At 38.5% G+C, this 27,334-nt stretch overlaps 1 protein-coding gene across 2 annotated transcripts in view; it reads right to left on the bottom strand.

Annotated features, from left to right (window-relative positions):
* Positions 1–27,334, bottom strand: part of EPHA3 (EPH receptor A3) — a 339,991-nt gene that overhangs the window by 62,229 nt on the left and 250,428 nt on the right. The window contains exons 6-9 of one of the 2 annotated variants that reach the window (XM_050957205.1): positions 15,201–15,325; positions 10,519–10,681; positions 3,522–3,624; positions 2,984–3,051 (exon numbers count right to left, since the gene is read on the bottom strand). In XM_050957205.1, coding sequence (XP_050813162.1) covers positions 2,984–3,051; positions 3,522–3,624; positions 10,519–10,681; positions 15,201–15,325 — 459 coding nt within the window. The remainder of the gene's footprint in view (positions 1–2,983; positions 3,052–3,521; positions 3,625–10,518; positions 10,682–15,200; positions 15,326–27,334) is intronic. The other variant, XM_050957206.1, reaches the window with a different exon arrangement.

The following is a 27,334-nucleotide window of genomic DNA, read 5'->3' as shown; positions in this document are numbered from 1 at the left end:
TCTGCTTCCCCTGCCACTTAGTCATGGGCTGCTCCTGCTTGGGTCTGATAAATGAATACAGAGCCAGTTGTACAATTTAAGTAAGATGTTTCTTTAACAACAAGTAAAATAACCTATACACTCAGGAGTATCCTTTCCAAATATGGCCCTACAAATTGTGTCAGACCATATTTAAAATATGCTTTGCAGTGGTTATGGAGAGAGAGAGAGAGGGAGGAGTGGGGAAGGGAAAGAGTCCTTTCCAACATCAGATAGAAAGTGGCATTATTTTAACAAACCATTACAAATGTCATCTTGCAAAGCTTATGAAACATCAATTTTAAGAAAATTTATTGGCCTCAGAACTGACAGAGAAATTACAAAAATTAGTTCCCGTACTAATTGCCTCTAAAACAATGCAAACTAAGTCATACTCTGAACAGAAGGGCCGTGTGTGTGTATACTATTGAATGCTGACTATGTTTCCCTATAGGGTCAGATGATTAAAGAATCATTCACAAGTAAAACAAAATGTAATTGTCCGTATATTGCTGATGGTAAAAAAATCTTGTAAATACTCCTTTCCATCCAGGTTCAATGTATGTTAGAGGCTCCCACACAACCCCCAATAAAAATAACAATTAAAAACTTCTGCATGGTGGGGGGTTTGGCTGCTGATTTTTAATGCTGACCCCAGAGGTTCCCAAGATCAGGCGATGGTGACTGCAAGGAGAATAATCCCTTCACACCAATAATTAAGGGCAGCCCATATAGTAACTGGGTTCTGTCATGAAAAACAGATAATAAACACATGCACATGTGTTAAGCTGTGCTACTTTACAGCTCATTCTGTGCAAACATAATAATTCACATTTCCATTTTACCAGCATGAACTGCCCAAAGGGTAGCAAAAAGTAGAAAGGGCCTAGCTAAAGAGGGCAAGGGGAGAGGATCTGAATAGGTGAAACATTTCTTGTCCTTTGAGGTACTATTATAGGATTTGTAATAAGGCTGCAGGGAATAGTTCATGGCTGGAGCTTTTTTTTAAGTAATTCAGAACTAACTGACTGAAATAGACCAGCTGCTGTATTTAAGATGCAGAAAGTTTATGACAGCCATGGAAGTTATTTTATCCTCTTGCAGTTAATACAAGAGAATTTTTGTTTCTTTGAATAAGACTGTAAAATAGCAGAAAAAAATAAAGTTTCAACAGCCACATGCGCGCACACAAAAAAATCCCGACAGCTATAATGTGTGTGTATAATCAGCTACTCCTTTTAGGATATTTCTCAGTAAATTTATCAAAGCTCAGAATACGTGACCTACTGGATTCTCACCATATCCTCAGGCTCAGCAGGACACTACTCAGAAAACAGTACATAGATAGACAAAGCCAAATGTAAAGCAGTATAATCCACAGGAATTTAAGTGCACTGACAAGTTTAAGAATAGCGATTGTGACATTCCATTGGGGGGCGGGGGTGAGAGCAAACCCTGACCTGTTATTTGTCCATGACACTTTTAGTTAATGGTGGCTTTTATTTTATAACCTAATTAAATTTGAGTGATGAAGCATTAATGTTATGGGACATACACAACTATACACAACTATACAGATTGTTTTAGCCTAGTTTGTTAGCTGTCAACGTGCTGCATTAAACAATCTGAGATCACAGCTTGTGTGTTCCATGAAATGGGGCAGGAGGCAGAGACAGAAAGAGAGAGAGAGAGTGAGCACGTGTGTGTGCGGTTATTGGAGAAGAGATGGCTCCAGACAAAACGTGTAATATGAACTACCAAGCATCAAAGGCCCCATTGTGACTGTAATTAGGAAGCAGTTCTAATTTCCAGCTAGTGCAAGAGAATACTATTGTGGGAAACGGTCATTTAATTTTTACTTTGGATGCTACTACCTACTACACCAAACCACTGTCTTGGGAGATGGTAATGTCACTGCTATGTGCAAAAGTGTACATAAAGAGGAAAGCCATTTAGCCATAAAATAAAATAATCTTAAATTGCAATTTTCTACACAATATAAATACAAGAGGCCATATTTTTTTACAGTGCTGTGTTGGGGCCATCATTTGTAGATGAAACTGTTTAAAAGCAAACTATGCACTTATTCTCAGAATGGACTAAGTGCATGAGAAACTGAAACTATTTATGAACGGCAGCATCAAAAACCAAGTTCTTTTCTGCGAGAATCATAAACACAAAAATAATGTGAGTAATTAGCTTTAAGACGTTACAAGGGTGTCCAAAAAGAGGCCTTAGCCCAGACAAGATCTTGTATCTTTATAAATCACTATTTGGTGATTGTAAAATAAGGCCCTGATCTAAAAACTATTGAGATCAATGGAAAGACTCCCATTCTCTTCAATAGACTTTGGATCAAGCCCTAACAGAGCACAACTAAATGCTTCACTCTTGTCAGCTGGCTTCCATGCATTAAGACATTACACAGAACACGTTGATTAAGCACAGTGAAATTTGTAAATGACATCACACTTAGCAGGTATTCCTATCGTCAGAAACTGCTCCAAAATCTCTTTCAATAAATTGAACCTAATTCAAATTGAAGTTTATTAGCAGACCAACTTTGTCAAGTAAACTGTTTTTGTTGGTCAAGATAGGATTCACCGTTTTTGCTTTTTGCGTTGGAAAATGTTATTTAGATGTTACCAATGGTTAATAATAAAGCAGTTGAAGCTGTGTTTCGCATTTCAGTAATGCACAGCTTAATTGATGTAGTATTACTAATCACACGTATCATTTGAGAACAGCCCACACTTTTTTGTTCATTACTAATCTGACCCTGGAGGAAAGAGGTTGAAACAAAGATTAATTAGTGGGGAGAACTCTTCTCCACAAAAGAAAAAAATATATTTTCTCCCAATTGCATTTCAATTTATTAGTTTCCTTTTTATTTAATATGAAACACATCAGTTGTCTTAGGGATTCACTTTGTAAAACAGGAAATTATAAGTCTTCAGTAACTTACAATGCCCATTACCAAAATGCAGCCTCTTCTCATCAGCACCATGTTTAGATTTGTTATAGCCACAGAATCTACAACAGAGAAAAAATATGAAGAAACATATAAAAGTTTATATGCTAATTGCATATGGAAACGGAATAAAATGTTTTCCCTAAACAATTAAATGCCTGTTTGAAAGTTTAATGATATTTACATTCTCTGTACCCTACAGAGGCAAGCTATGTTCTCAGGGAATTCAAGGCAATTGACTAATGAGAGGATTTGGTGATTTTTGACCCCTACAGTTTAGTTCTACAATTGCCTAAGAATGTGTTTGTAGTATTTTTTAACAACTACTATATGATCGGTGCTGCTATTGTTAGCAGGTTTATTACAGACTATGCAACAGTGCTCTGAGCTGGTAGGCTGCACACGACAGGAAGGTGAAGTCCAACTATTTTACTGCCTGACAACATTTGATTGACTGTGCTCATCAAGTCACTGTGGCAGATGATGGAAAATGGAAGTAGATGTAAATGTGTAAGACAGATGATGAACTAACCTCCCAATCAGGACATACACCACGACTGTGAGGAGAATAATTGCTACTGCAGCTGAAATGGCAATCATTACAACCTGGCTATTTTCGCTGGAGATGGAGAATGCTGGAAAGTTAAAAAAATAATGTAAATAAATTTAAAAAATGGCATTAAACACATCACAGCACACAAACCCAGGGCAGCTAATAAATTAGGTAACCACTGCTTTGTTCTGAACTTTGAAAACATCTTCCTGCCCTATTCTTAAGCAATTCTTCATCATATACAAACATATGGAGAGAAAGGGAAAGTTTCCCCTCATTGCCTTTGCAAGTTTACAAAGGTTTTTGATGATAAAGATATTGTTGTTATTGTTATGGATGCTGCTGCTGCTGCTAATATCTATTATTGTCATTCCTGAGGAAGGATGACTTTTTAGGGAAGAAGTCCAAGCAACTCAATACCTATCATTATTATTTACACTTCTATAAGATACTGTAGCTGAGGATCTCAAAGGGCTTTAGTGAACTAAGCCCCATGATATCCTTGTGAGGCAAGGGACTATTATCCTAATTTTACATTTGGGAAGAAACTGGATGGGAAAAATGCCTCTTCAGAATTGGGGCAACAAGTTTGTGGGCTGTTGAGCAGAGGGAAATGAAGAGAAGGAGATCCAAGATGGTAAGAATCTATAAATGAAGCAGCAAAGAATCCTGTGGCACCTTATAGACTAACAGACGTTTTGGAGCATGAGCTTTCGTGGGTGAATACCCACTTCTTCAGATGCATGTGGTGGAAATTTCCAGGGGCAGGTGTATATATGCTAGCAAGCAAGCTAGAGATAACGAGGTCAGTTCAATCAGGGAGGATGAGGCCCTGTTCTAGCAGTTGAGGTGTGAAAACCAAGAGAGGAGAAACTGGTTCTGTAGTTGGTAAGCCATTCACAGTCTTTGTTCAATCCTGAGCTGATGGTGTCAAATTTGAAGATGAACTGAAGCTCAGCAGTTTCTCTTTGAAGTCTGGTCCTGAAGTTTTTTTGCTGCAGGATGGCCACCTTAAGGTCTGCAATAGTGTGGCTAGGGAGGTTGAAGTGCTCTCCTACAGGTTTTTGTATATTGCCATTCCTAATGTCTGATTGTGTCCATTGATCCTTTTCCGTAGAGACTGTCCAGTTTGACCGATGTACATAGCAGAGGGGCATTGCTGGCATATGATGGCGTATATTACATTGGTGGATGTGCAAGTGAATGAACCAGTGATGGTGTGGCTGATCTGGTTAGGTCTTGTGATGGTGTCGCTGGTGTAAATATGTGGGCAGAGTTGGCATCGAGGTTTGTTGCATGGTTTGGTTCCTGAGCTAGAGTTATTATGGTGCGGTGTGCAGTTACTGGTGAGAATATGTTTCAGGTTGGCAGGCTGTCTGTGGGCAAGGACTGGCCTGCCACCCAAGGTCTGTGAAAGTGTGGGATCATTGTCCAGGATGGGTTGTAGATCCTTGATGATGCATTGGAGGGGTTTTAGCTGGGGGCTGTATGTGATGGCCAGTGGAGTCCTGTTGGTTTCTTTCTTGGGTTTGTCTTGCAGTAGGAGGCTTCTGGGTACACGTCTGGCTCTGTTGATCTGTTTCCTTATTTCCTCGTGCGGGTATTGTAGTTTTGAGAATGCTTGGTGGAGATTTTGTAGGTGTTGGTCTCTGTCTGAGGGGTTAGAGCAGATGCGGTTGTACCTCAGTGCTTGGCTGTAGACAATGGATCGTGTGATGTGTCCGGGATGGAAGCTGGAGGCATGAAGGTAGGCATAGCGGTCGGTAGGTTTTCGATATAGGGTGGTGTTAATGTGACCATCACTTATTTGCACTGTGGTGTCAAGAAAGTGGACCTCCCGTGTAGATTGGTCCAGGCTGAGGTTGATGGTGGGGTGGAAGCTGTTGAAATCATGGTGGAATTTTTTCAGAGTCTCCTTCTGGGTCCAGATGATGAAGGTGTCATCAATGTAGCGTAGGTAGAGAAGGGGCGTGAGTGGACGAGAGCTGAGGAAGCGTTGTTCCAGGTCGGCCATAAAGATATTGGCATATTGTGGGGCCATGCGGGTGCCCATAGCAGTGCCACTGATCTGGAGATATATATTGTCATCAAATTTGAAATAGTTGTGTGTAAGTATAAAGGCACAGAGCTCAGCAGCCAGTTGTGCTGTGGCATCGTCAGGGATAGTGGTCCTGACAGCTTGTATTCCATGTGTGTGGGGGATGTTTGTGTAGAGAGCCTCTACATCCATGGTGGCTAGGATGGTGTTTTCTGGGAGGTGACCAATGCATTGTAGTTTCCTCAGGAAATCAGCGGTGTCACGGAGATAGCTGGGAGTGCTGGTGGCATAGGGTCTGAGTAGAGAGTCCATATATCCAGACAGTCCTTCAGTGAGCGTGCCAATGCCCGAAATGATGGGGCGTCCAGGATTTCCGGGTTTGTGGATCTTGGGTAGTAGATAGAATAACCCTGGTCGGGGCTCTAGGGGTATGTTGATTTCTTCTGATGTTAGTGTAGGGAGTGTCCTGAGTAGATGCTGTAGTTTCTTAATGTATTCCTCAGTGGGAATATACGCCATCATATGCCAGCAATGCCCCTCTGCTATGTACATCGGCCAAACTGGACAGTCTCTACGGAAAAGGATAAATGGACACAAATCAGACATTAGGAATGGCAATATACAAAAACCTGTAGGAGAGCACTTCAACCTCCCTGGCCACACTATTGCAGACCTTAAGGTGGCCATCCTGCAGCAAAAAAACTTCAGGACCAGACTTCAAAGAGAAACTGCTGAGCTTCAGTTCATCTTCAAATTTGACACCATCAGCTCAGGATTGAACAAAGACTGTGAATGGCTTGCCAACTACAGAACCAGTTTCTCCTCTCTTGGTTTTCACACCTCAACTGCTAGAACAGGGCCTCATCCTCCCTGATTGAACTGACCTCGTTATCTCTAGCTTGCTTGCTAGCATATATATACCTGCCCCTGGAAATTTCCACCACATGCATCTGAAGAAGTGGGTATTCACTCACGAAAGCTCATGCTCCAAAACGTCTGTTAGTCTATAAGGTGCCACAGGATTCTTTGCTGTTTTTACAGATCCAGACTAACACGGCTACCTCTCTGATATAAATGAAGCAACTCACTATGAGGTTCACTGAGGAAGAACTCCTTAGTGATGGCTCAGTTTCTACATTGAAAGAAGTCTCTATGAATTATGGACATGACCTACCTCATGTTCCACAGATTAGAGACATACAACAGGGCTTGTGTGGCCTTAGTAGCCTAGTAATTGTGAACAAATTGTGGAAAATTTCATATCTACCCATATAAAATGTACAGCTATTATGGTGATATATATTTATAGTTGTGGCTTGTCACCTCTTCTCCAAAAGTATTGGTCTTCTTCTTTCTATTTATCTTACAGTGGCATCTTTAATGTGTACATATTTTAATCATGTTAACAACAACCTGAAATGAACAGAAGTGATCTTTTCCCCCTTATCATTGCTACCATTAATGACTTTTTCTTGGTACTCCTTGTTTGTCAGTTATTCTAAAAGCTGAAGGTCACCACAATAACCATTTGAAACTACGTGATTTTAAAACAAGGAGTTCAGTTATTTCCCAGAATAAGAGCTGGGTGAAAAAACAGCTCACATACCTCAAACATTCAAACATGTCAAGTGCAAGACCATTTGGCTTCTTGCTAAAAGTCTGTTTATTTTTATGACATTGTAGTCTCTGAACAGAATGTTTCTTAAACTTCAGACTCTCAATCCTTATTACAAGTCCATAAATAAAATTTACTACTACAGTATCTGTGTACAATCTTGAGTTACGTTATACCTTTGGAATCCCCTCTTCCCTGCAACACACACCTCCAAATTCACAGGTATGGCAAATTAATCATTGCTGAACACTGGATAGGAATATATTTAGAGAGTTGAAATTTCCTCCCAAAAATTTCATGTATACTGCAGTGGGGAAGTCTCTGGTCCAAATGTTCAAACCTGGATGCCAAAGCTTAGATACCTACATCCATATTTAGGCACCAAAATAAATGATCTAACTTTTAGAGATACCAGGCACCTGCAACTCCTACTAGAGACAATGTCAGCTTTAATATCAAGGGTGAACAAAGTCGGTGATAGCGCTAACATTTGGATGGGTAGCTTTAACAAATGGCTTTTGAAAGTTACTATAAAACACAGAGACAATAGAGACTCTGGTTTAACAGAGCACTCAAGCACATGCTTAATTTCTCTAGTGCCCCAACTACAAATAAAAGACTCATACTTGCAAATGTTTACTTATTTCAATAGTCCTTACATTAACCGTGCCAATGACTTCAGTCAGGACACTTATGTGAGTAAAAGTGTGCTGGATACAACCCCACAAGAGAAGAGTTAATTAATTACATTGGATTATGTTATTACATTATTGAAAAAAATAATTAATTTCTCTTGGAACTTCTTACTCTGGATGTTTGTTTTATGCTCAGAGGGTGTAAATTGCCCCTGTGCACAGGACCAGTATGTCTGTTCACTACTTTGCTCCCATGTATATGGTGCATTGGCCTGGAATAGGTACTTAGCACTCTGCAGGAAGGGTGACCATTCTGAAAGCATTTTCATTCCATTCAGAGACTGAAATTTTATCTTGCAAATTTTTCAGCTGGATTTTTTTTAATAAGCTTTTTTTTGGTTAACTTTTTGAAATCTGTCATTTTTTTTTTAAAAATCTACCCCGTTGGATGACTAGTCAAAACTCACAAGGCAAAATACCCCAGAAAATGATCAGTGGAAAATGGGCCATATTGCCTGAAAGGGCCACATAACAGATGACAACTGATAAATAAAAACTGACAACTGGGCTGAAGAAAACCAAGCTAATCTTTTCTTCTAAAGTTACTGTAAAAAAAAATACGGAACAATTTTTTTTAAAAAAAAAAGAAATAAAAAAATCATTTGGCAAAAAGTTTCACATTCAAATAAAGCCCATTAATGATTCCCCCTCCCCCGATCTCTAGTTGTGTGACTCAAACTGTTTTTCCAAGCAAAAATGAAGGGGTATTGGCAGTTCAATTTTCAAACATGGAAGAGTGCTGTACTGAAAGAGAGCATTCTAACTGCCTGCATAGGTAATTTTTCTCATGTAAAGAGTCTCATTGTGAGTCACTGCAAACTATTTATGCGTGCAAAAGTAATCTGGTATTACTCACGTGACCAAAGTTATGCATGTGCATAAATGTTTGCTTGACAAGGGCCTGAGTATCTATGGTCTCGATTCAGTACTGATTTCAATGGAATAACTCATTCTTAACATGAGATACATACTCAGTACACTGCTGAATCAGTATCTAAATGCACAGCTTGTGTACCTATGTACAGATCCAAGGCCAGGTCTACACTATAAATTTACATCGGTATAACTATGTTGTTTGGGGGGGGGGGTGAAAAATCTACCCTCCCCTCCTCGAGCGACCCAGTTATTCCAACCTAACCGCCAGTGTAAGTGCTATGTCAACGGAAGGGGTTCTCCCTTCAACATAGCTACTGACTCTCAGCCCTAGTCTACACTACAAAGAGAGGCTGATGTAAGCTGCCTTACATCGATCTAACATTGCAAGCGTTTACATTAAAATGTAGCTCCCAACAATGTAACTTGCCCACTCCACCTCCGTGAGCGGCACGGCTCTTAAGTCAATGCAATTAGGTCGATCCAGTGTCAGTGTAGACACTGTGTTCCTTACATCGACTGTTGCTGCCTTTCAGAATCTATCCCACAATGCCCCACACTGACAGTTAAATCAGTGCAAATGCTCCTGATGAGGATGTGCACCGCTAACACAAGATGCACAGTGTGGACATGCAAAAGCAATGTAATTACTGTGGTGGCTGTAAGTTGACGTAAACTAGATCAACTTAATTTTGCAGAGTAGACTTTCCCTCCTGGAGGTGGATTAACTGCACCAGAAGGAGAAACTCTGCCATCAGCATAGTAGCACCCTGCAGTGTTTTAAGTGTAGAATGCCCTTAAAATTGAAATGTAATATTTCAACAAGCTATTGCTGACCCTCTATTTGAAAACTGGGCCCAAACTTTCCTCAGAGGAGAAACATCAGGAAAGGTACATTGGACACCATAACTTTTAGTGTTTCTTTAAAAACACCTCTAAGTCTTTAAAATTGCTCTTTTGACTTTCTAACTTCAGACAGGACCGGCTCTTTCAGTGCTAATGGAACAAATAAAATAATCACTCAACTTTGTACTTCTATAGTAGCTCCATTTAAAACACTCAAAGTGTTTCATAAAGGCTAGTGATTAAACCTCACATTACAAGAGTCAGGTGGATAAGTATTGTCTCCACCTTATAAAAGAGAAAACTGAGTCACAGCATTAAATGACTTGCTTAAGGGTCACACAGAAATGTTGTATGTATGGGAATACAACTTCGATTGTCTAAATCCAGCCCTGGGATTTAACTGAAACACCATCCTTTTTCTCCTGATTATACCAAATTCACCTCACGGCTATTTAAGGCAAGCAGCTATGCTCCTCGGTGATGAGGATAGTTATGCACTGACTTATGGGAATAGAGGAAAAATGAGACCCTCGTTCTCTTGGAGCACAGAGTTTTTACAGTTTGAAGAGTGAGGCAACAAGCTTGGAATATTATGACATTATGAGGCTGTTACTGTATCAGACTTCCTTCCGCAGCAGGAGTTGCCATCGAGTATAGGATCATATTAATGCTGGCAACGGGAATCAGATAGGACAGGGAATGGAAGAAAATATCACCTGTGTTATTTACAGTATACTCTATACAGCATATTTCAATTTTAATGGTACACTATAAAACTATATAGTTATATTGCCCAAAAAGACACATAATAAATAGTTACAAATCACATTTGCTAAACTAAACTAGAGAGTGAATGAAGCTAGCCTTTATTGGGCAGGAAAACACTTAGTCATTTGAAATAATACATACAGTCTGGACTGGTTTCAAATTCAAATTTGCGGCTGTTTGTTCCATATCCAGCTGCTGTCCGGGCTCGGATTTGGAAGACGTAGGTGGTATCAGGTTTGAGGCCACTGATGGTAACATTGGTGCCTCTTGCTCTCAGAATAGTATAACTTGTCTCTTGTTCCTGCTTTGGGGAAAGAAAACTGCTACATTAAAACCCACCATACTCCAAATCAATTAAAGCAACACCCTATTTACCACAATAATACCCAAGAAGCATTGTCAAGTTTTTTCTGTACTAACAATTACGAAATAAGTAAACTTTATGCAGCCATGCAATTTAAATCATCATAGATCTGCAGATGAGCAAGAATCTCAAATCATTAGGGTTTCTTTTAGCTGATACTATATATTCTATTTATGAGACATTTTATTTAACATTTTGCTATTGCTTCGCCTATACTATTCACTTGTACTATTACATGAAAATGACAATAAAATGTTATTTAAAACCCATAAAATCTAGCATCTCCAACTGCACCAAATTAGAAGCCAATTTAAGTCCATTTAGAACCTTTAGTGCCTTGCAGCCCTATAGCTTTGGCTCAGCTTTTACTGCTATATGTTTTACAAGTCATTTTTTACCTTTATAGCAATAAGAATACTACTCAAGAACTTTACCTTAGTTTTACACACAGGTTAATAGAACTATATAGCACTTAAACTCTGGACCTGATCTTGCAGTCCTCTCTCATGCCAAAACACTCTAAAGTCAGTGGAGGCTTTGTCTGAGTGAGGTCTGGGCTGTAAGAATCAGAGAGGTCACATGTATCTGCTTTTTTTCCCTCTCTGCCAAAGATTAATGTGTAATATCCATATCTATACCTATATATGTGTATATATACACACTATTTATATGTATATATATTTGTGTGTATACACACACAAAAAGCACTGTCAGAAAAAGAAACACCACAAATCTCTGTATTAGTGTTTTATATATTTATTTTTCTGACAGAGTATTTTGTATGTAAAAATGGACAACTTAGCGAGTTTAGGCACATTTTATACCTTGCAAAAAGTTAATTCTGCTAAGACAATGACTCAGATCCACCTGTAACCACATAGTCCAATGATTTAAACACTTGCTGCTTTATATTGTTTGTAGTTCTAAGACAGTGCGGTGCTAAAATGGTGTTTCTGGCTTCCTAAAATGGCAGCTGGTTCCCGCCTCAGGAAAAGCCTGGACAGAAGCTGTACATGTGCGGAGCTGTGAGGAACTCAACTGTTTTCGGTCACAGAGGTTCATGTGAAACTCCTTTTTTTTTTGTTTCAAAAGTTGCTTTATTGCTTGGAAGACTTCAAACTCTGCAAAACTCTGCTGGGTTCTCTGAGTTTTGCCAGCTGAACTGAATTTCAGGTGCGTGCTGAGAGCACTTTGCATTTACTGTAAAGTTTCACAGAGCATTAACATGAGTTTGGAAGGTACCATATATACTCATGAAAATACTAAATTGAGTACTGAAGTATCGATACTGAGCTTGGAAACTACCCTACATACTCTCAGGGCCAAGGCATGCTTATTTTACTCACATGAATACTTCTATTAACTAGGGCTGCCTTAGAACATATTTACATGATTTTGTAAATCCAGGTCTGTGGGACCTGAGCTTGTGGTCTTGCCATTTCCAAACCCACGCTTGAGCGTCCACATCACATTTGAAACCTGGTTTTACATTTGCTGGGCCCAGGTCTCAGAGTTGTACAAATGTCCAAACTGTATTATACAGACCTAACTTAGGTCTGCAGCTTGAGCTGTGTCCACACTGCAAAATGTCAGGTCTTGGACCCAAGTCAGAGTGGGACATGACCTCCAAGCCACCCTCCACCCCCTACGTCCCTAGGACCTGAGTAAAACTGAGATGTGTGGACCGAAGGGAGCTTGGTTTCAAACCTGAGTGTGAGCCTGGGCTTAATGTGAAGTGTAGATACACCTTTAAAGACTCAAATCCCAATTCACAAAAGTACTGAAGCATGTATCAAACACTAACCATGTGAGTGATCTAATTGACATCAATAAGACTACTCACATGCATAAAAGTAGGCACACATTTAAGTACCTTCCAGAATCAGGGTCTTAAATAGGACTCCTTGTGAGTGCAAATTGGACTAGATTTATCTCTGAAAAATTATCTACAAAAGCCTCTCTCATGGTCCATTTGCTTTCAGACTAAGAATGAAAAAGAAATTGGTAATTCATTTTATCTGGAACTTCTGCCCCTCTCAACAAAATAAAGCTTTTAATTAAATGTTTAAATATACAGATAAAAAAATCAAACACAGTATGATATGTGTATATATAGTTTGAATGGATAGTCAGTTTTATCTGACTTTAAGTTATTTCTATGCAATGCAACCTTTTCTTTATGCTTTCATGCACCTGAGAAGAGAACACATAGTCATGGCTGTATTCGTTAATACCACTCAACGCTACTCAGTAAATACATGTTCAAAACTGTGATATGGTGGATATCATAGTATCTTAGTTTATGGTAAACTGCACAAGACATATGTTTTATATGTCAATTTTTATGTTAACAGTAATCAAATCAGCATAACACCACACACAAGCCTTGGTTTATCTTTCATGGGGGAGGAACTTCAGAGATATTGCACTCTATTGACCACAAGCAGCAAGAATATACAAAAAGAAAAGGGAGTCTTTGCCAGGCAGAACTTTAACCAAACACTCAGTTTGTTAATGAATTAAAAACTTGACCTGCAAAGTGTATCCTGCATAAGCATTTCCTCATAGTATACTAGATACCATCTTTAATGGTGAAAAAATCCTGCTGCTGTTAGTATTTCATGTGCAATGAAAATTGGGCAATTTCAATCTATATTTTATTCAAGGTACTTCAGCTAAGTTTAAAATTTATAGTGGCAACATTAGTAAGAGTGCAGGCTATTTTCTTTATTCATATAGATAGTTTTTATACTGTATTAGAAGGAGTGTTTTATTTAACTGTTGTGGGTAGCACACATAAGGAACAAAAAGGAGTTGAAACTTCTTCAAAAGCAATATATAAATGCAATAATATCCCCCTTCATCCAGAATCTAAACTGCACACTAATATGACAGCACTTAGAAAATTCACATCACGTAGCTGACCTAGCCCCAAAAATGAGGGAGCTGGAATTTGAATGCAACTTAAATCCAACTGTCTATAGCTTGCTCTCTACCCTCAAGATCACAAACAGCTTTCTTTTTCTTTATCTTTTCTTTTTTTTAATTAATCTGCTGCACAAATGGCAACATCGCTGTTGAGGGGCACATCTATTTTAATCAAGCGAAATTGCTATTAAAACCTAGTTGCCATATATATCGATGGTAATTCTGGGTACATTTTCAAAACAGTTTGTGCAAGTCATTATGACCAGCCACTGTGTAACATGTACATATGTTTATCCATATGGGAAAAGTTCCTAATTTTCTCCATAAATAATTTTAATAACCAGACAGTTGGTTTGGAAGATAACAATATATGCCCAGGTTCTATATAGCAGTACATCAAAATAGGGCACCCTTAGGACCGACAGTAGCAAACTTTTAATAAAAGTGAGTAGACATATTGATTCAGAAGATCTATTTGCATTAAATGAGTAATAGTGAGAGTAAGGATTTGCAGGATTGAGCCTGCCACAATTCAGCAAAGAATTTAAGCATGTGCTTAACTTTAAGCACATATATCTTTCCACTGATTACAACAGGACTACTCACATGCTTAGAATCAAGCACGTGCTTAACTGGGGCTTTATTTTGTTCTACTCCCATAGCTGTGTTGGTTTTACAGTATCAATAATGGGGGGAAATTGGTAAAAATTCACTTTTAACACTTGCGTAGGCATCTTGCCAAGAGCTAAGTATTTGTATAGACAAGTTCTTTGTTTAATTCACTTGAATTAAACTAATTCAGAATAAGGTACTCTTATTCTGGAATAAGTGTGTCCACGCATGAAGTTAATCAGGAAGAGTTATTCAGATTTAAATCCACACCCTTCTTTATTCCAGATAAATTTGCATGTGTGGACAAGCCCTGAGACTTCATTATCTTTACAAAATATATGAGGTATCAACAAACCACTTAAAATATAATACTATTGTCAAAATAAAGCAAAGTACATTTAGTGGTGCACTTCCTTAGTTTTATTTTCTTTCTTTGCATGTATTCATTTATTCACTAATTAGCAAAATTCAGTCATTCACAACGGGTCTCCCAGTCTTTATTGGAGAGATGTAAATTGTAAACAAGACACTAAGCAGAGAGATCTAATTCCTCTCAATTCGCATTTTTGCAAATATTGTTTATGCTGCACTGAAACACCAGCTCATTAGTACATGCTTATATGAAACATAATATATTTGAGTAAATACAATTGAGAAGAAAAAGGCTGCTTTACATTTCACCTGTTTTAATTGCTACACTAACTTTGGAGCATTCTGACATGAATTTGATGCGCAACACTACTTACCAACTTATTTCATATTCTCATCATATTCTCCCTATTATCATTATTATATTAAATTGAACAGTGTCAATAGTTAGTTGCCACTGTGAGTGAATGGGTGCATCCTACCAGCTTTAGTGAAAGGAAGAAGAAATTATTTCATTACACACACCTCCCCTTCAATCCTTTCCTCCCACCTTTTCGTAGTACTTGACCTCGTAGTCCAAGATGATGCCATTAGGCTGCTCGGGTTCTTGCCAAGACAGAGAAACACTATTTCGGGATGTCCGATCTTTCCTAATTATTGTGATCGGGGACGGGGCTGTAAGGAGAGGAAGGTAGGGGAGAGAAAAAAAACAAATGGAGTTTATCACTGTTCTAATCCTTGGCAAGGAGGTATTGTTTCCATTTAAAAGACTCCTGAGTATAGGCCTGGCCCTGTATCAACACTCAGCAGCTGGATTATAGTCTTGGTACACATGTCTTGAAGCACACTGGCCTGAAGGAAAGTGAGCTGAGACTTTTTGTTACTGGTGGACTAGTGGCAAGACAGCAGATGTTTTCAATCTGCTACTATAATGTAAGCAATAAAATACATCTTATATATTAAAAAAACCCAAAATAACGGTACTACCTATTTGTTGTAATGTTGCAGCATTATTATTACCAGGCTCCGCAGATCACTGATAATGTTTTCATATGCAAGGCTATGACAGGACTGGAATACATTACATACAAGGAGTCTCATGGTATCCATAGTTAATAATAATCAGCAGCATATTGTGGAATATATCCTTTTTTATGAGAGTATTTAGTAAGGATTCCCCTAGTGCAAATTGTTCCCACATACATCGCATTTCCTTTACACTGTTCCTTTTAAAATAAAAAAAAATCTAAAATGCAAAGTACATGTGATTAAACTTATACTGCCAGTAATTTTATTTCTGAGATACATTAATCATAAGTATGGATGACAAGCTATGGCATGCCACCCACTAATCCACCATCCAAAACCTGGAAGTACTAGAGGTCTGGCAGTAAAAATCCTGATCTCATGAGACTTCCAAAATAAAGAATTTCAATTAGGCTTCAGACCACCATTTTTTGGACGCTTTTCCAAACCACCGCTGGACTCTTGAAATCTAAGGCAAAGCTTCCATTTACTTCACTGGATCCATTCTTTCAAAGATTGGCCATCATCAGTTAGGAGAGGTCACTCAGCAACTATGATATTTTTGCTGTTGGTAGATTTGTTAGTTTCAGCTATTATCCATTCCCAAGTATTAGCATAGTGCTGTTATAGTTGGATTTCCAATGCTGCAGGAGAACTTCTAAATGCCAGACAAATTTTTCTCATAAAAATTAAATAAATAAACCAACCCCTCCATTTCTAATCATACTTGATTTTGCTAAACTCTTTAAAGGATTGGAACATTGAAAAAATATATCCACCCCAGCCAAATGTATGTACTCTATATTCTGTATTTTTATATTCAACCCTTTTCTTTGCAATATACTCCCTAACAACATTCGCATTTCAGAAATATTCTATCTTCATTCAAATCTAAGTAAACCTTTATCTTGCAGCAATTACACTATTAATGAGCCTGGAGGATTGGGGGGAGGGAAGGTCTATCTTAATTTTACTTACATTGACAACATCTACAAGCTCATTGTGCTTGTTGAAAAGCATTAAGTGAGGTATATAGGATTGGTTTGTAATGTATATCCTTGGGTAATTCCACACTTTCATAAGTATAGGCCACTGCTAGAGGCAAAGTATCAGTGTGATTAGCCTTTTGGACTGCTGGAGTATAGCAAGTGCTATGTTAAGTCAAACCCTCCTGCCTGCTGCTTTTATGCCCTTGTAAGTAATTTTTATGCCCTTCTAATTAATGGTATTTGTTATTTTTGTATTTGAACAGCATATCAAGCCCAGTACCCCATCTGGTAACATTTCCCATTAAGTTAACACTCACAAAAATTATTATTAGTTAATAAATGATTAACAGAAATGGCTTTTCTCTAATAAATTATCATAAGATTTACTAGAATGTTTTGTTGAAACAGACCTAAATAATTGTATGTACTTCATAAGTGCTGTGTTAAAGCTTTCTTATAACAGTGTGTTAATTATTTTAAATTTATTTATACATCTCTATGGATGTTACAAGTAACACATCTCACATCAGTTTATTAGAAAAGTGTTTGCTATACATTTATCAATAGCAATTTACATTTATACAGCTCCTCTCTATCCTATGGATCCTAAAGAACCTTGGAAACTACACATACATAGCAGTTAACTGGTACGTGCACCGGTACTTGTGTGGAATAGACGGGAGGGCAATTTTAATCACAGCAAAAATACTGTTAGACAAACTTCTTTGACGGGGTAGCAGGCCTTGTGGATGGGAGGAGGCGGTGGATGTGGTGTATCTTGACTTTAGTAAGGTTTTTTATACTGTCTCGCATGACCTTCTCATGAACAAACTAGGGAAATATCACCTAGATGGAGCTACTATAAGGTGGGTGCATAACTGGTTGGAAAATCGCTCCCAGTTATCAGTGGTTCACAATCATGCTGGAAGGGCATAATGAATGGGGTCCCACAGGGATCGGTTCTGGGTCCGGTTCTGTTCAATATCTTCATCAGTTATTTAGACAATGGCATAGAAAGTACACCTATAAAGTTTGTGGATGATACCAAGCTGGGAGGGGTTGCAAGTTCTTTGGAGGATAGGATTAAAATTCAGAATGATCTGGACATACTGGAGAAATGGTCTAAAGTAAATAGGATGAAATTCAATAAAGACAAATGCAAAGTACTCCACTTAGGAAGGAACAATCAGTTGCACACATACAAAATGGGAAATGATGCCTAGGAAGGAGTACTGTGGAAAGGGACCTGGGGGTCATTGTGGATCACAAGCTAAATATGAATCAACAGTGTAATGCTGTTGCAAAAAAAGCAAACATCATTCTGGAATGTATTAGCAGGAGTATTGTAAGCAAGAAACAAGAAGTAATTCTTCAGCTCTACTCCATGCTGATTAGGCCTCAACTGGAGTATTTTGTCCAGTTCTGGGTGCTACATTTCAGGAAAGATGTGGACAAACTGGAGAAAGTCCAGAGAAGAGCAATAAAAATGAAAACATGACCTATGAGGGAAGATCAAAAAAATTGGGTTTGTTTAGTCTGGAGAAGAGAAGACAGAGGGGACATGATAACAGTTTTCAAGTACATAAAAGATTGTTACAAGGAGGAGGAAGAAAAATTGTTTTTCTTAATCTCTGATGATAGGACAAGAAGCAATGGGCTTAAGTTGCAGCAAGGGTGGTTTAGGCTGGAGATCAGGAAAAGCTTCCTAGCTGTCAGAGTGGTTAAGCCCTGGAATAAATTGTCTAGGTAGGTTCTGGAATCTCCATCATTGGAGAGCATGTTGGACAAACACCTGTCAGAGATGATCTCGATAATTTAGTCCTGCCTTGAGTGCAGGGAACTGGATTAGATGGCCTATCGAGGTCTCTTCAAGTTCTATGATTCTACGGATCTTTAATGTCCACACAAAGTACTGGTCTCATCTGAAACATTCAACCCACAGCATATTATCCCAGGATTTTGAACCTAACCTGCCAGGAAAAGCAGGAATTTGAAATCTGATGTTTAAACTACTATGCTGCCCCCCTCTAAAAGAGTTGCAAATGTTATTTCATTCAAAAAAAATATTAACCCCCAGCTCCTGCAGAAACAGCTTATCTAGTTTGAGAAAGGGTTATTTGTTTTTAAATGATAAACTGCATTCTCCATGTTTTGGGGCAGAGAAAAGTTTAAAGAATAATAAAGAGCAATTTACTTTCTAAAGAAATGTTCTGTCCATTTTCCATATAATCTCGGCATGGGGTTTCCAGTCTGTTCTTGGAAATAGGGTACAAGTTTAAGCTTCTTAGGTCCTTATTCAGGAAATCATCCCTATTCAGGACACCACTTAAGCACATGCTTATGTCCACTGCAGTCAATGGGACTTAAATGCATATTTAAAGTGAGAAGAGGCAGTCAAAGGTAATTGACAGTATAATCTATTTTAAAAAAGAATGAGAACATCAGTCTTTAGGTCCTTCAAATAACCGTAAGAAGGTAGAGATTGAGAATTTCTCTCCAACTTGCATATTCTCAATAATTAGAATAACTTCAGACTAAAGAAAGATGTATCCTATCAGCAGGACCAACGAGAACAGCTTCAAATTAAAAAAGAAAATCAATTTCTTAACATGCCATTTGGATTTTACTTTCTTCAAATGCTGCCGAAAACATGCAGTGCTAGAATATTTTGAATATACTTTATCAATGGAAGTATTTTGGGTTGATGTAAACACAGACAATTTTATCAGTACAGTTTGCTAAAACAGGCATTTTGTGAACTGATTGTGTAAACATTCATTTAACACAACTCAAAGGTAATCTAAATGAAACTGTTTTACTTAGGAAAACGTATACAGATTTCAAGGAAAGACTGTAGGAAAAATGTTTAAGACTTGTAATAAACTTCCACTGAAAACTATGTTAAGACTGCCACGGGCATCACTGGGTGTTGGATAAAGTCCCATATATCAGTGTTCCAATGTTTGTATTGATGGTGTGATGTATCTATTATCAACCTTAACTTTTCTCACAATGTAGGTTTTTTTGTTTTTTGATAACAATCTTATTGCATATGTACATCGTGAGTGAGTACTGAGGATTAATTTTCCTTCATGAGTAAGGAAGGATGTATATTTTCAATACACATGTGCAATGTATACATGCATAAAATTATTTGTCTATATACTGTGTGACTGGTTCTTGACCACTCTACTCAGTTAACATGCACAGACAGAACTCCCAACACTAGGGGAACTCAGACAAAATGCAGTATAGGTTTATTGGGGAAACGTACTTTGTGCATTCAATATTGTTAGTTGGACTTTTGTGGCAACTGGGGACATGGATGTTGAAAAGGTAACAAATTGTATGGACTGCAGTGATCCAGGGAGCTTAAGCTCACAAGCGTAAAAACCTCTTCACTCATAACTGTTAAAAGTGCAAGCAAGTAACATGAAGGGTCTAGCAGAGAGGACAATAAAACTCAGCTGAAATTGATTTCCCAGAGAAACTGACCCCAACAGATCATTAGTTTTCCTCCAGTTTAATAGCAGTTGTATATAAATCTCTTTATTGACTTTTTTATTCCTTGCTTATTGTTTTCATATGTGACTGGTTTACAGATGTATATACTAAAAGTGAAATTTCCATGTCCTATAAGAGGGAAAGTTCAGAATTAACTCTGGGAAGCCATGTATATGCAACTGGTGAAATGTTTAAAGCCATCTTGTTTCTTGTTTAGTCATGCTGGTCACAAATTACATTTTATTAAAAATCTCATAAAGTTATGTAGGATTTAGATCTAAAAAGGGTTCAGACCACTGTCTTCCAATGGCAATGCACTCACTTATATCAGGGCTGAAACTGGCCCTGTATCTTTAAGGATAAAGCATTCCAAGTGAGTTCAAGTAGAATGGATGGAAAATTAGCGCTTTAGAGAGGATTTGTTCAAGAGTGGGTCTGAAGCATTGGGAGTGCACTAGCTAGTTAAGAATGTTTCCTAAATGCAGATTTTTCCTGAACTATTTTAAAAAAGAGACTTTTTATTTATTGTGATCTGATAACATTATTACTTAATCTTCACTTTATAATCTGAATAAACCCCACCCCATTCGCTATAGAGACAATGCTCCCTGTCTCTATAGGGAATCTCTATAGAGATTCATATGGAATGATATATTTTAAATAGATTTAAGTTTTTACACTGAGGGTTTGGGTTGCTTGGCACTACTGGCACCATTGCTAGAAGTCCCACTGGAAAAACCAAGGACTGAAAGGACATGAAGAAAAAACTGCTTTTCCACATATACGCCTCACAGAATACAGAAGGCACGTTCATATCATAGAGCTATCTGGGGAAATCTGCGTGCTGCCAGTGCTACGTGGCTAAATAAAAAGCTTAAGTGTTTAATCTCAATCAAGCATCTTTCACAAACAATTCTCTCTCTCAACAACAAAAAAACAAACACCATTTTTTTTTCTTTCAGCCAGCAAGGAGAAATCAATACACAGATGGTTTTGAGACTAGGCTCTCACAATGTTGGCTTTATCAACATACCACTATCAACAGCATTCTATTTGTTGGACAGTCAAATATAATGGCAGTGGAGGCACATTTGCATATCTCAATAACTTCTCTTAAAATTCCTTCTGTATGAAACATTGCATTTCTCTCTAGATTTGTGACTCCCGCCCCATCTCCCACCCCCTCCCCATCCTAGGTTGGTATATAACAATGGTTTATTCTTTAACATTGCTTATAAAAGAGCAGGAGTTGAAATATTTTTAATAGGGAATTTTCTTTGATTGCATTACAATGTACTCTCTTAATGAAGTGCAGTTAAACATGCTGCCACCATATATAATGTTTTGCTAGAACAAATAATTACAAGGTTAAGCGCATTCCAAAAAGGGTACAAACTGAGCATTGTATCAGGTGCCTCATAAGGCTTGTGGAAGGGAAAGGAAATAGTTTTTATTTTAATGACATCTTTGGAAACCTGCTAAACCCTACACCTCCCTCCCCCAGATACAATCATCCCACTCTTGATGTGTGCACAGACACAGTCCTTTACCCTTTAATCTCCAGAATATGTAGTTAAACTAACATTGCACTTTTGTATGTGTTTTTGCACCTTTTGTTTAAGTTACTACAGACTCAATATATTTTTATGATGTGCACTGTGAAATGTCATCTGATTCTGTAGAGTCATTAAGCGATCGTCAAACCAAATAGAATTCACCCTTCGTGTCCTCTCTTTTCTCCAGAGGACTGGAATTTGGGACTGTATGAAGCCCTGGGTCCAAAAGCATCATGTCAGGATACAGTGCTCTTACCCTGGATCTGGATCAAATCTTTGGTGGGACACACTCAGGCGTATGTAAAGGGTAATGGCTTCTGACAGAGGGCTGTCAGGAATGAAGGGTTTACACTAAAAGAAAACAGAAAGATCCAATGGTAGGAGGAGGAAGAAGAGATGTTAGCAGGGTGCATGTTTACTTTGGAAGACATGAAATTCAAACCTGGATTATAAGGGGCTGGTTTTGATTGTATTCCAAACCAGGCTTTTTTGTCTTAAAATCCTGTGGCTCTGCTTGTTTTTTTGTTAAAGTCAGTCTCCACTCCTGAGAATAGGCACCTGGGAGGAAAGCTTTCTCTGGAAAGCCTTTTGCTTTTGGAACTTGCCAGCTAATCTGAAACTTCTGGGACAACGTGGAATAACAGGTTCTGTTCTGGACATGTGTGACTCTCTACAACGTTACACTTAAGCTGTTTATTTTGGACATTTTTAAAGGAACTTTTGCACTGCATGGATGGCCTCTTGCATCACAAAGAGGAAGGCTCAAATGTATTCTGCAGATGAGAGGACTATAGCGCTTGGCTGCAGACCCTGGGATAACAGCAGGCATTGCGCAAATGACAAAGAAAAGAGGGGAGGGCAAAGAATGCAAAGGGGAAAAAAAGAAGCTCCAACAGGAACTGCACTAAAATACAGCTGGTTACTTTCACTCTTAAGCACAGAGGAAAGCCACATTCTGGGCAGCAGCTGTCACTGGACAAATGAGTATCAGGGGTAATTTCTCACCATAACAATGCATTTTTAAATTAAAAGCCAGCTTTATTAAGTTTTGCATTTTCACATCCTCACATCTCTCTCTATGTTTTTGCTATCTCTTTTTAAACACTTGCTGTACTACAGGCAAAATGTTTGACTTACTCATATGCTTAACATGTGGCTGATAAATCACGGACACACCATGTCCATTTGAGAAGTATCAGGCTGCACAAGGCATTCACTAAAGAAACTAAAAATTATGGTTCCATGGCATTCACAGTTATTTCACAGAGGAGGGAAACCTCCTGTATGCTTTCATAAGGTTTCATCTTAAGGTACTCATAACAACAATGTTATTCTTTCTATTCTCTGTATGAAATGGGAGGGGGCAAGAAGGAGGGAGAGGAAGCTTCTCAGCACTTCATATTTTCACTCAATATTTTTAAGGCTATATCAATTAGCCAACCAGCTTAGCTTCCCCTGCCCAGCCCTACTGTCAGGTTACTTCATGCTTTCCTACAGTCTTGTGCCTCCTGGTGTGAGCTTTCATGAAAGAGAGAATTATTCACCATGACTGCAACACCAACTGTCAGATGCTTACTAGGCTATTGCTCTTCAGGTAACTAAGTTATCACCTCAGTTGGAAAAATCCCTCCAGTTTCTTAGAAATGTCATTAAGAACTACGTGTGTGTGTATGCCAATATCTTAAACTGAACTCCTGCCCTGAATGGGCGCTGTTGGATTAAGGATTTCTGAGACAAACATCTTTTTTGTTCTGGGCAGCAGACCTGAAGTCCTTTAACTAGTCTGTCAGCAAATGTCATCAGAACAGCTTCAGTCTTGTTCCAGAATATCTAAAAATGGTATGAAATCTTAATTATTTTAGAGACATTATTCTCTTTTTTTTCACTCTGCTTCTCCACAATTCTTTGTCATTTCATGGTTACATCAATGCAGATGAATTTTCAGTTCTTACTTTAATACACCTTATCTCTGAATGACACTACTCTTCCACAGAGTGGCTGCCCACCAGCTTCAGCTTTAAAGGATCTAATCTGCATGAGCTGCTAAACTGCTTGCACTGGTAAACTCCAGCTAAAAAAATGCAAAATGCTCTGGACTTAAATGCTTTAGGCTGAAAGCATTTCATAATAAATGAAAAGTGACTTCCACTCTTCTAAGCCCTTCCAGGAGAGATGCCGGTGCCCAAACTAGATAACCCTACAGCCTTTCATTTTGAGCCACCTCTATCACTGGCAGGTTGGAAACAGTTACTCAGTGTCAAAAATCTACAGAATAAGTTTGGATTTCAGAGCACGCCAGTCTACAAGAGTCTGATAAGGTCATGGAGCTTTAGGGCTTGTCTACGCTTCTGCCTAAGTTGATGCAACTTACATTGCTGAGGGATGTGAAAAAACCACACCCCTGAGCGACATCAACTTACAGCACTCTCCTGCCGACATACCCTCTGCCTCTCATTGAGGTGGAGTAATTATGTCGATGCAGATGCACCCATGTAGTGTGGTAGTGAAGACAAGCCCTCAGACTCACATGAACAATAAGGCCTACAAACCAAACTCCATATAGGATTTCCAACAAAAGAGGATTCACAGCTTTAAATCAATAATTGTAGTTTAATTGAGGAGGATTTTATTAAGTCTTGCTTATTTTATGGACACAAAACTCCCTTTGGCTGCCGTGGGAGTTTTGAGCATTCAAGGAATGTTGGATTTGGCCAGAAATCAGTAGAAGGATGTTTGCAGTGTGGATCAAGGAAACAGGTAGTTTTAGAATTATCTTTCTAACTGACCAGGCTTGCAAACTGTCTAATAAAGACAAGCTTCAAGAGGCAGTGCAAGTTGTAATATATATATATATTTTTTTTTTTACAAATCAGACGTACACTGATTGCCTCTCTCACTAATCATTCACCTTGTAATATTAGTGCTTTTGCATTGAAAGAAAAAATAATAAGATTAATAAGGGACAGCTACATGTTTAGCCTGACAATAAATATTCCCCTTGCTGTAATTTCTTTCTTTTTTATTATTTTAACAAACTGAGATGTTTATACAGAGATCCTCAGTGTCACATGACCTTGCATTTAGAACCTAAGGAAACATATGCTAAAATTTAAATGGATACGTGGATCAATGTTGTTGATGATTATCCACTAACATACAATCTACCATTCCAAAACCTCTAGTTAAAAGGTAAGGAGGGTGGGAGTGAAGGCGTGGGAGATGGTGGGCATTGGTCACAAGCTCCATATTGGAACTTTCTCAGAGATGAGCAGAGTTCAGACCCATGCTGTTGTTTGGCACACTGAAGAGATCAATGTCAGCCATAAAGTTCAAATCACAGGCATAGCTTCCCAAAGGTTTGTGGGGGCTGGAATCAAAGGCTTGGAGGGGGATCATCTCTATCCAATAACAGTGGGAGCATGGAGGATGCTCCTACACTTCCCTTTTTGCATTGCTACAGGATGCGTGTTTGAGTTAAAATGATCCTTCAGCAGCCCTGGGGCTGAACTGTAAAACACATTTGAAAAGCGTAAAATCCTTATTTATGCCAGGAATGTTTGAAACTCAAAAGATAAATGTCATTCAAAAAACAGGCATGTGCTAGATATCCAATATGTAATGGGGCACAGCTGTAATAACAGTCACTGAACCACAGGCTCCCTACATCATGTCATTAGTTGACTTTTAATAAGTCTATCTTCTGGTCCTTTTTATAAGGGCCATTGGGAAAGAAAGAAATATATCATGTACCAAACATCTGTGGCTTTGTCATATTGTGTCTCTTAAAAGATATATCTACTTAAGGGACCTGTCTTAGGATACAGATTGTAAAGTGCATACAACTGTTGCTAAAAATGGATTGTATTTAAACAGAGAACATCATACGTTGTATGTGAGTCGCTAAAGACTGCATTTTAGTGTAATACAAAAAAGCACGTTTTCGCATCAGGTTCTAATAGTTCCTAAAAATAATCTAAGGTACACTTCTGACATTTCTAATAGAGCTAAAGGCCTCACTCACTGCAATATATCTTATACAAAGCCACCTATTCCCTCAAGCCACCAGACACAAGGAAGGCAAAATCCTAAGTCTGAGGTGATTTGGGGAGTTTGCTCCAGATGCCCACTTGATTTCTGCATTGTAATAGGGTTGTAAAACAATTCTTTCATTTTAAATGGTTGTTTCCAAGGTGAAGTCAGAGCTGGGATAGTAGTTTGATGATCCGTACTTCAGAAAAGTAGACCAAGGTGTAACCCATCCACTCGGTCTCTATCTGGAGCCATTTATCCCCTCTGCTCTGCCAGCGATGCAGCCTGGATATATCCATCAGTTTCGCCTTCAAGCATCTCTGCACATTTTTTCATACCAGCCTCTTTGCTTGGATACTGTAGTTCACCACGTCACCAGCTCTCGTCTTCCAAATCCTTCCTGAAAACCCATTTATTTCGTGTTCCAAACTTCAAAAAGCTGATAATTCAAAAAATGTTATGAGACACACAAACAGGTTGAATATCATGTAATCTGTGTGTTGGACTCAATATTGAGTTGCATTTACTGTCACTGCATGATTTGGCTCCAAAAGATGAGATAGACAGCATAGAATTCTGAGGAAAAACATGTCATGTCAGTGATGTGCTCTAAGCAAGCAAGCAACATACAACAGTTATTTATGTTATTGTGGGCTTAAGGCACATCATTGCCATTTCCCCTTCACATTTTGCACAAATAATTTCTATCCTGTTTAATTTTCATACGCTTTACATATGGGCAACATTCTGCTCTCTGGTGCACACTGTGTGGCCCTCAATTCAAAAACACTATTTTCCCTTTGTGTCTTGAACTCATATTGACTTTCTCTGACTGGATGAGCATAAACCGCAGATTCAGCTTTGTGGCTGTAATAACCTTAGTCCCAGATTTGGACCTTAGCGTCCAAAATATGGGGGTTAGCATGAAAACCTCCAAGCTTAGCCACCAGCCTGGACCTGGTACCTGCTGCCACCTCCCAAAAAATTAGAGTGTTTTGGGGCACTCTGGTCCCTCTAAAAAACCTTCCCTGGGGACCCCAAGACCCAAATCCCTTGAGTCTCACAGCAAAGGGAAATAATCCTTTTTCCCTTCCCCCCTCCAGGTGCTCCTGGAGAGATACACAGACACAAGCTCTGTGAAACTACGCAGAGAGACTCCCCCTCTCTGTTCCCAATCCTGAAAACAAAAAGTACTTTCCTATTCCCCCAGAGGGAATGCAAAATTAGGCTAGCAATCCAACACACAGATCTCCCCTTGATTTCTTCCTCCCACCAATTCCCTGGTGAGTACAGACTCAATTTCCCTGAAGTAAAGAAAAACTCCAACAGGTCTTAAAAGAAAGCTTTATATAAAAAGAAAGAAAAATACATCCAAATGTCTCTCTGTATTAAGATGATACAATACAGGGTCAATTGCTTAAAAGAATATTGAATAAACAGCCTTATTCAAAAAGAATACAAATCAAAGCACTCCAGCACTTATATTCATGCAAATACCAAAGAAAAGAAACCATAGAACTTACTATCTGATCTCTTTGTCCTTACACTTAGAAACAGAAGACTAGAAAGTAGAAAGTACT

Source organism: Gopherus flavomarginatus, chromosome 1 (genome assembly GCF_025201925.1).
Source record: "Gopherus flavomarginatus isolate rGopFla2 chromosome 1, rGopFla2.mat.asm, whole genome shotgun sequence".
NCBI classification, from domain to species: domain Eukaryota; kingdom Metazoa; phylum Chordata; order Testudines; family Testudinidae; genus Gopherus; species Gopherus flavomarginatus.
Note: the sequence above shows the minus strand (reverse complement) of the source record. Positions and strands in the feature narration are given on the sequence as shown.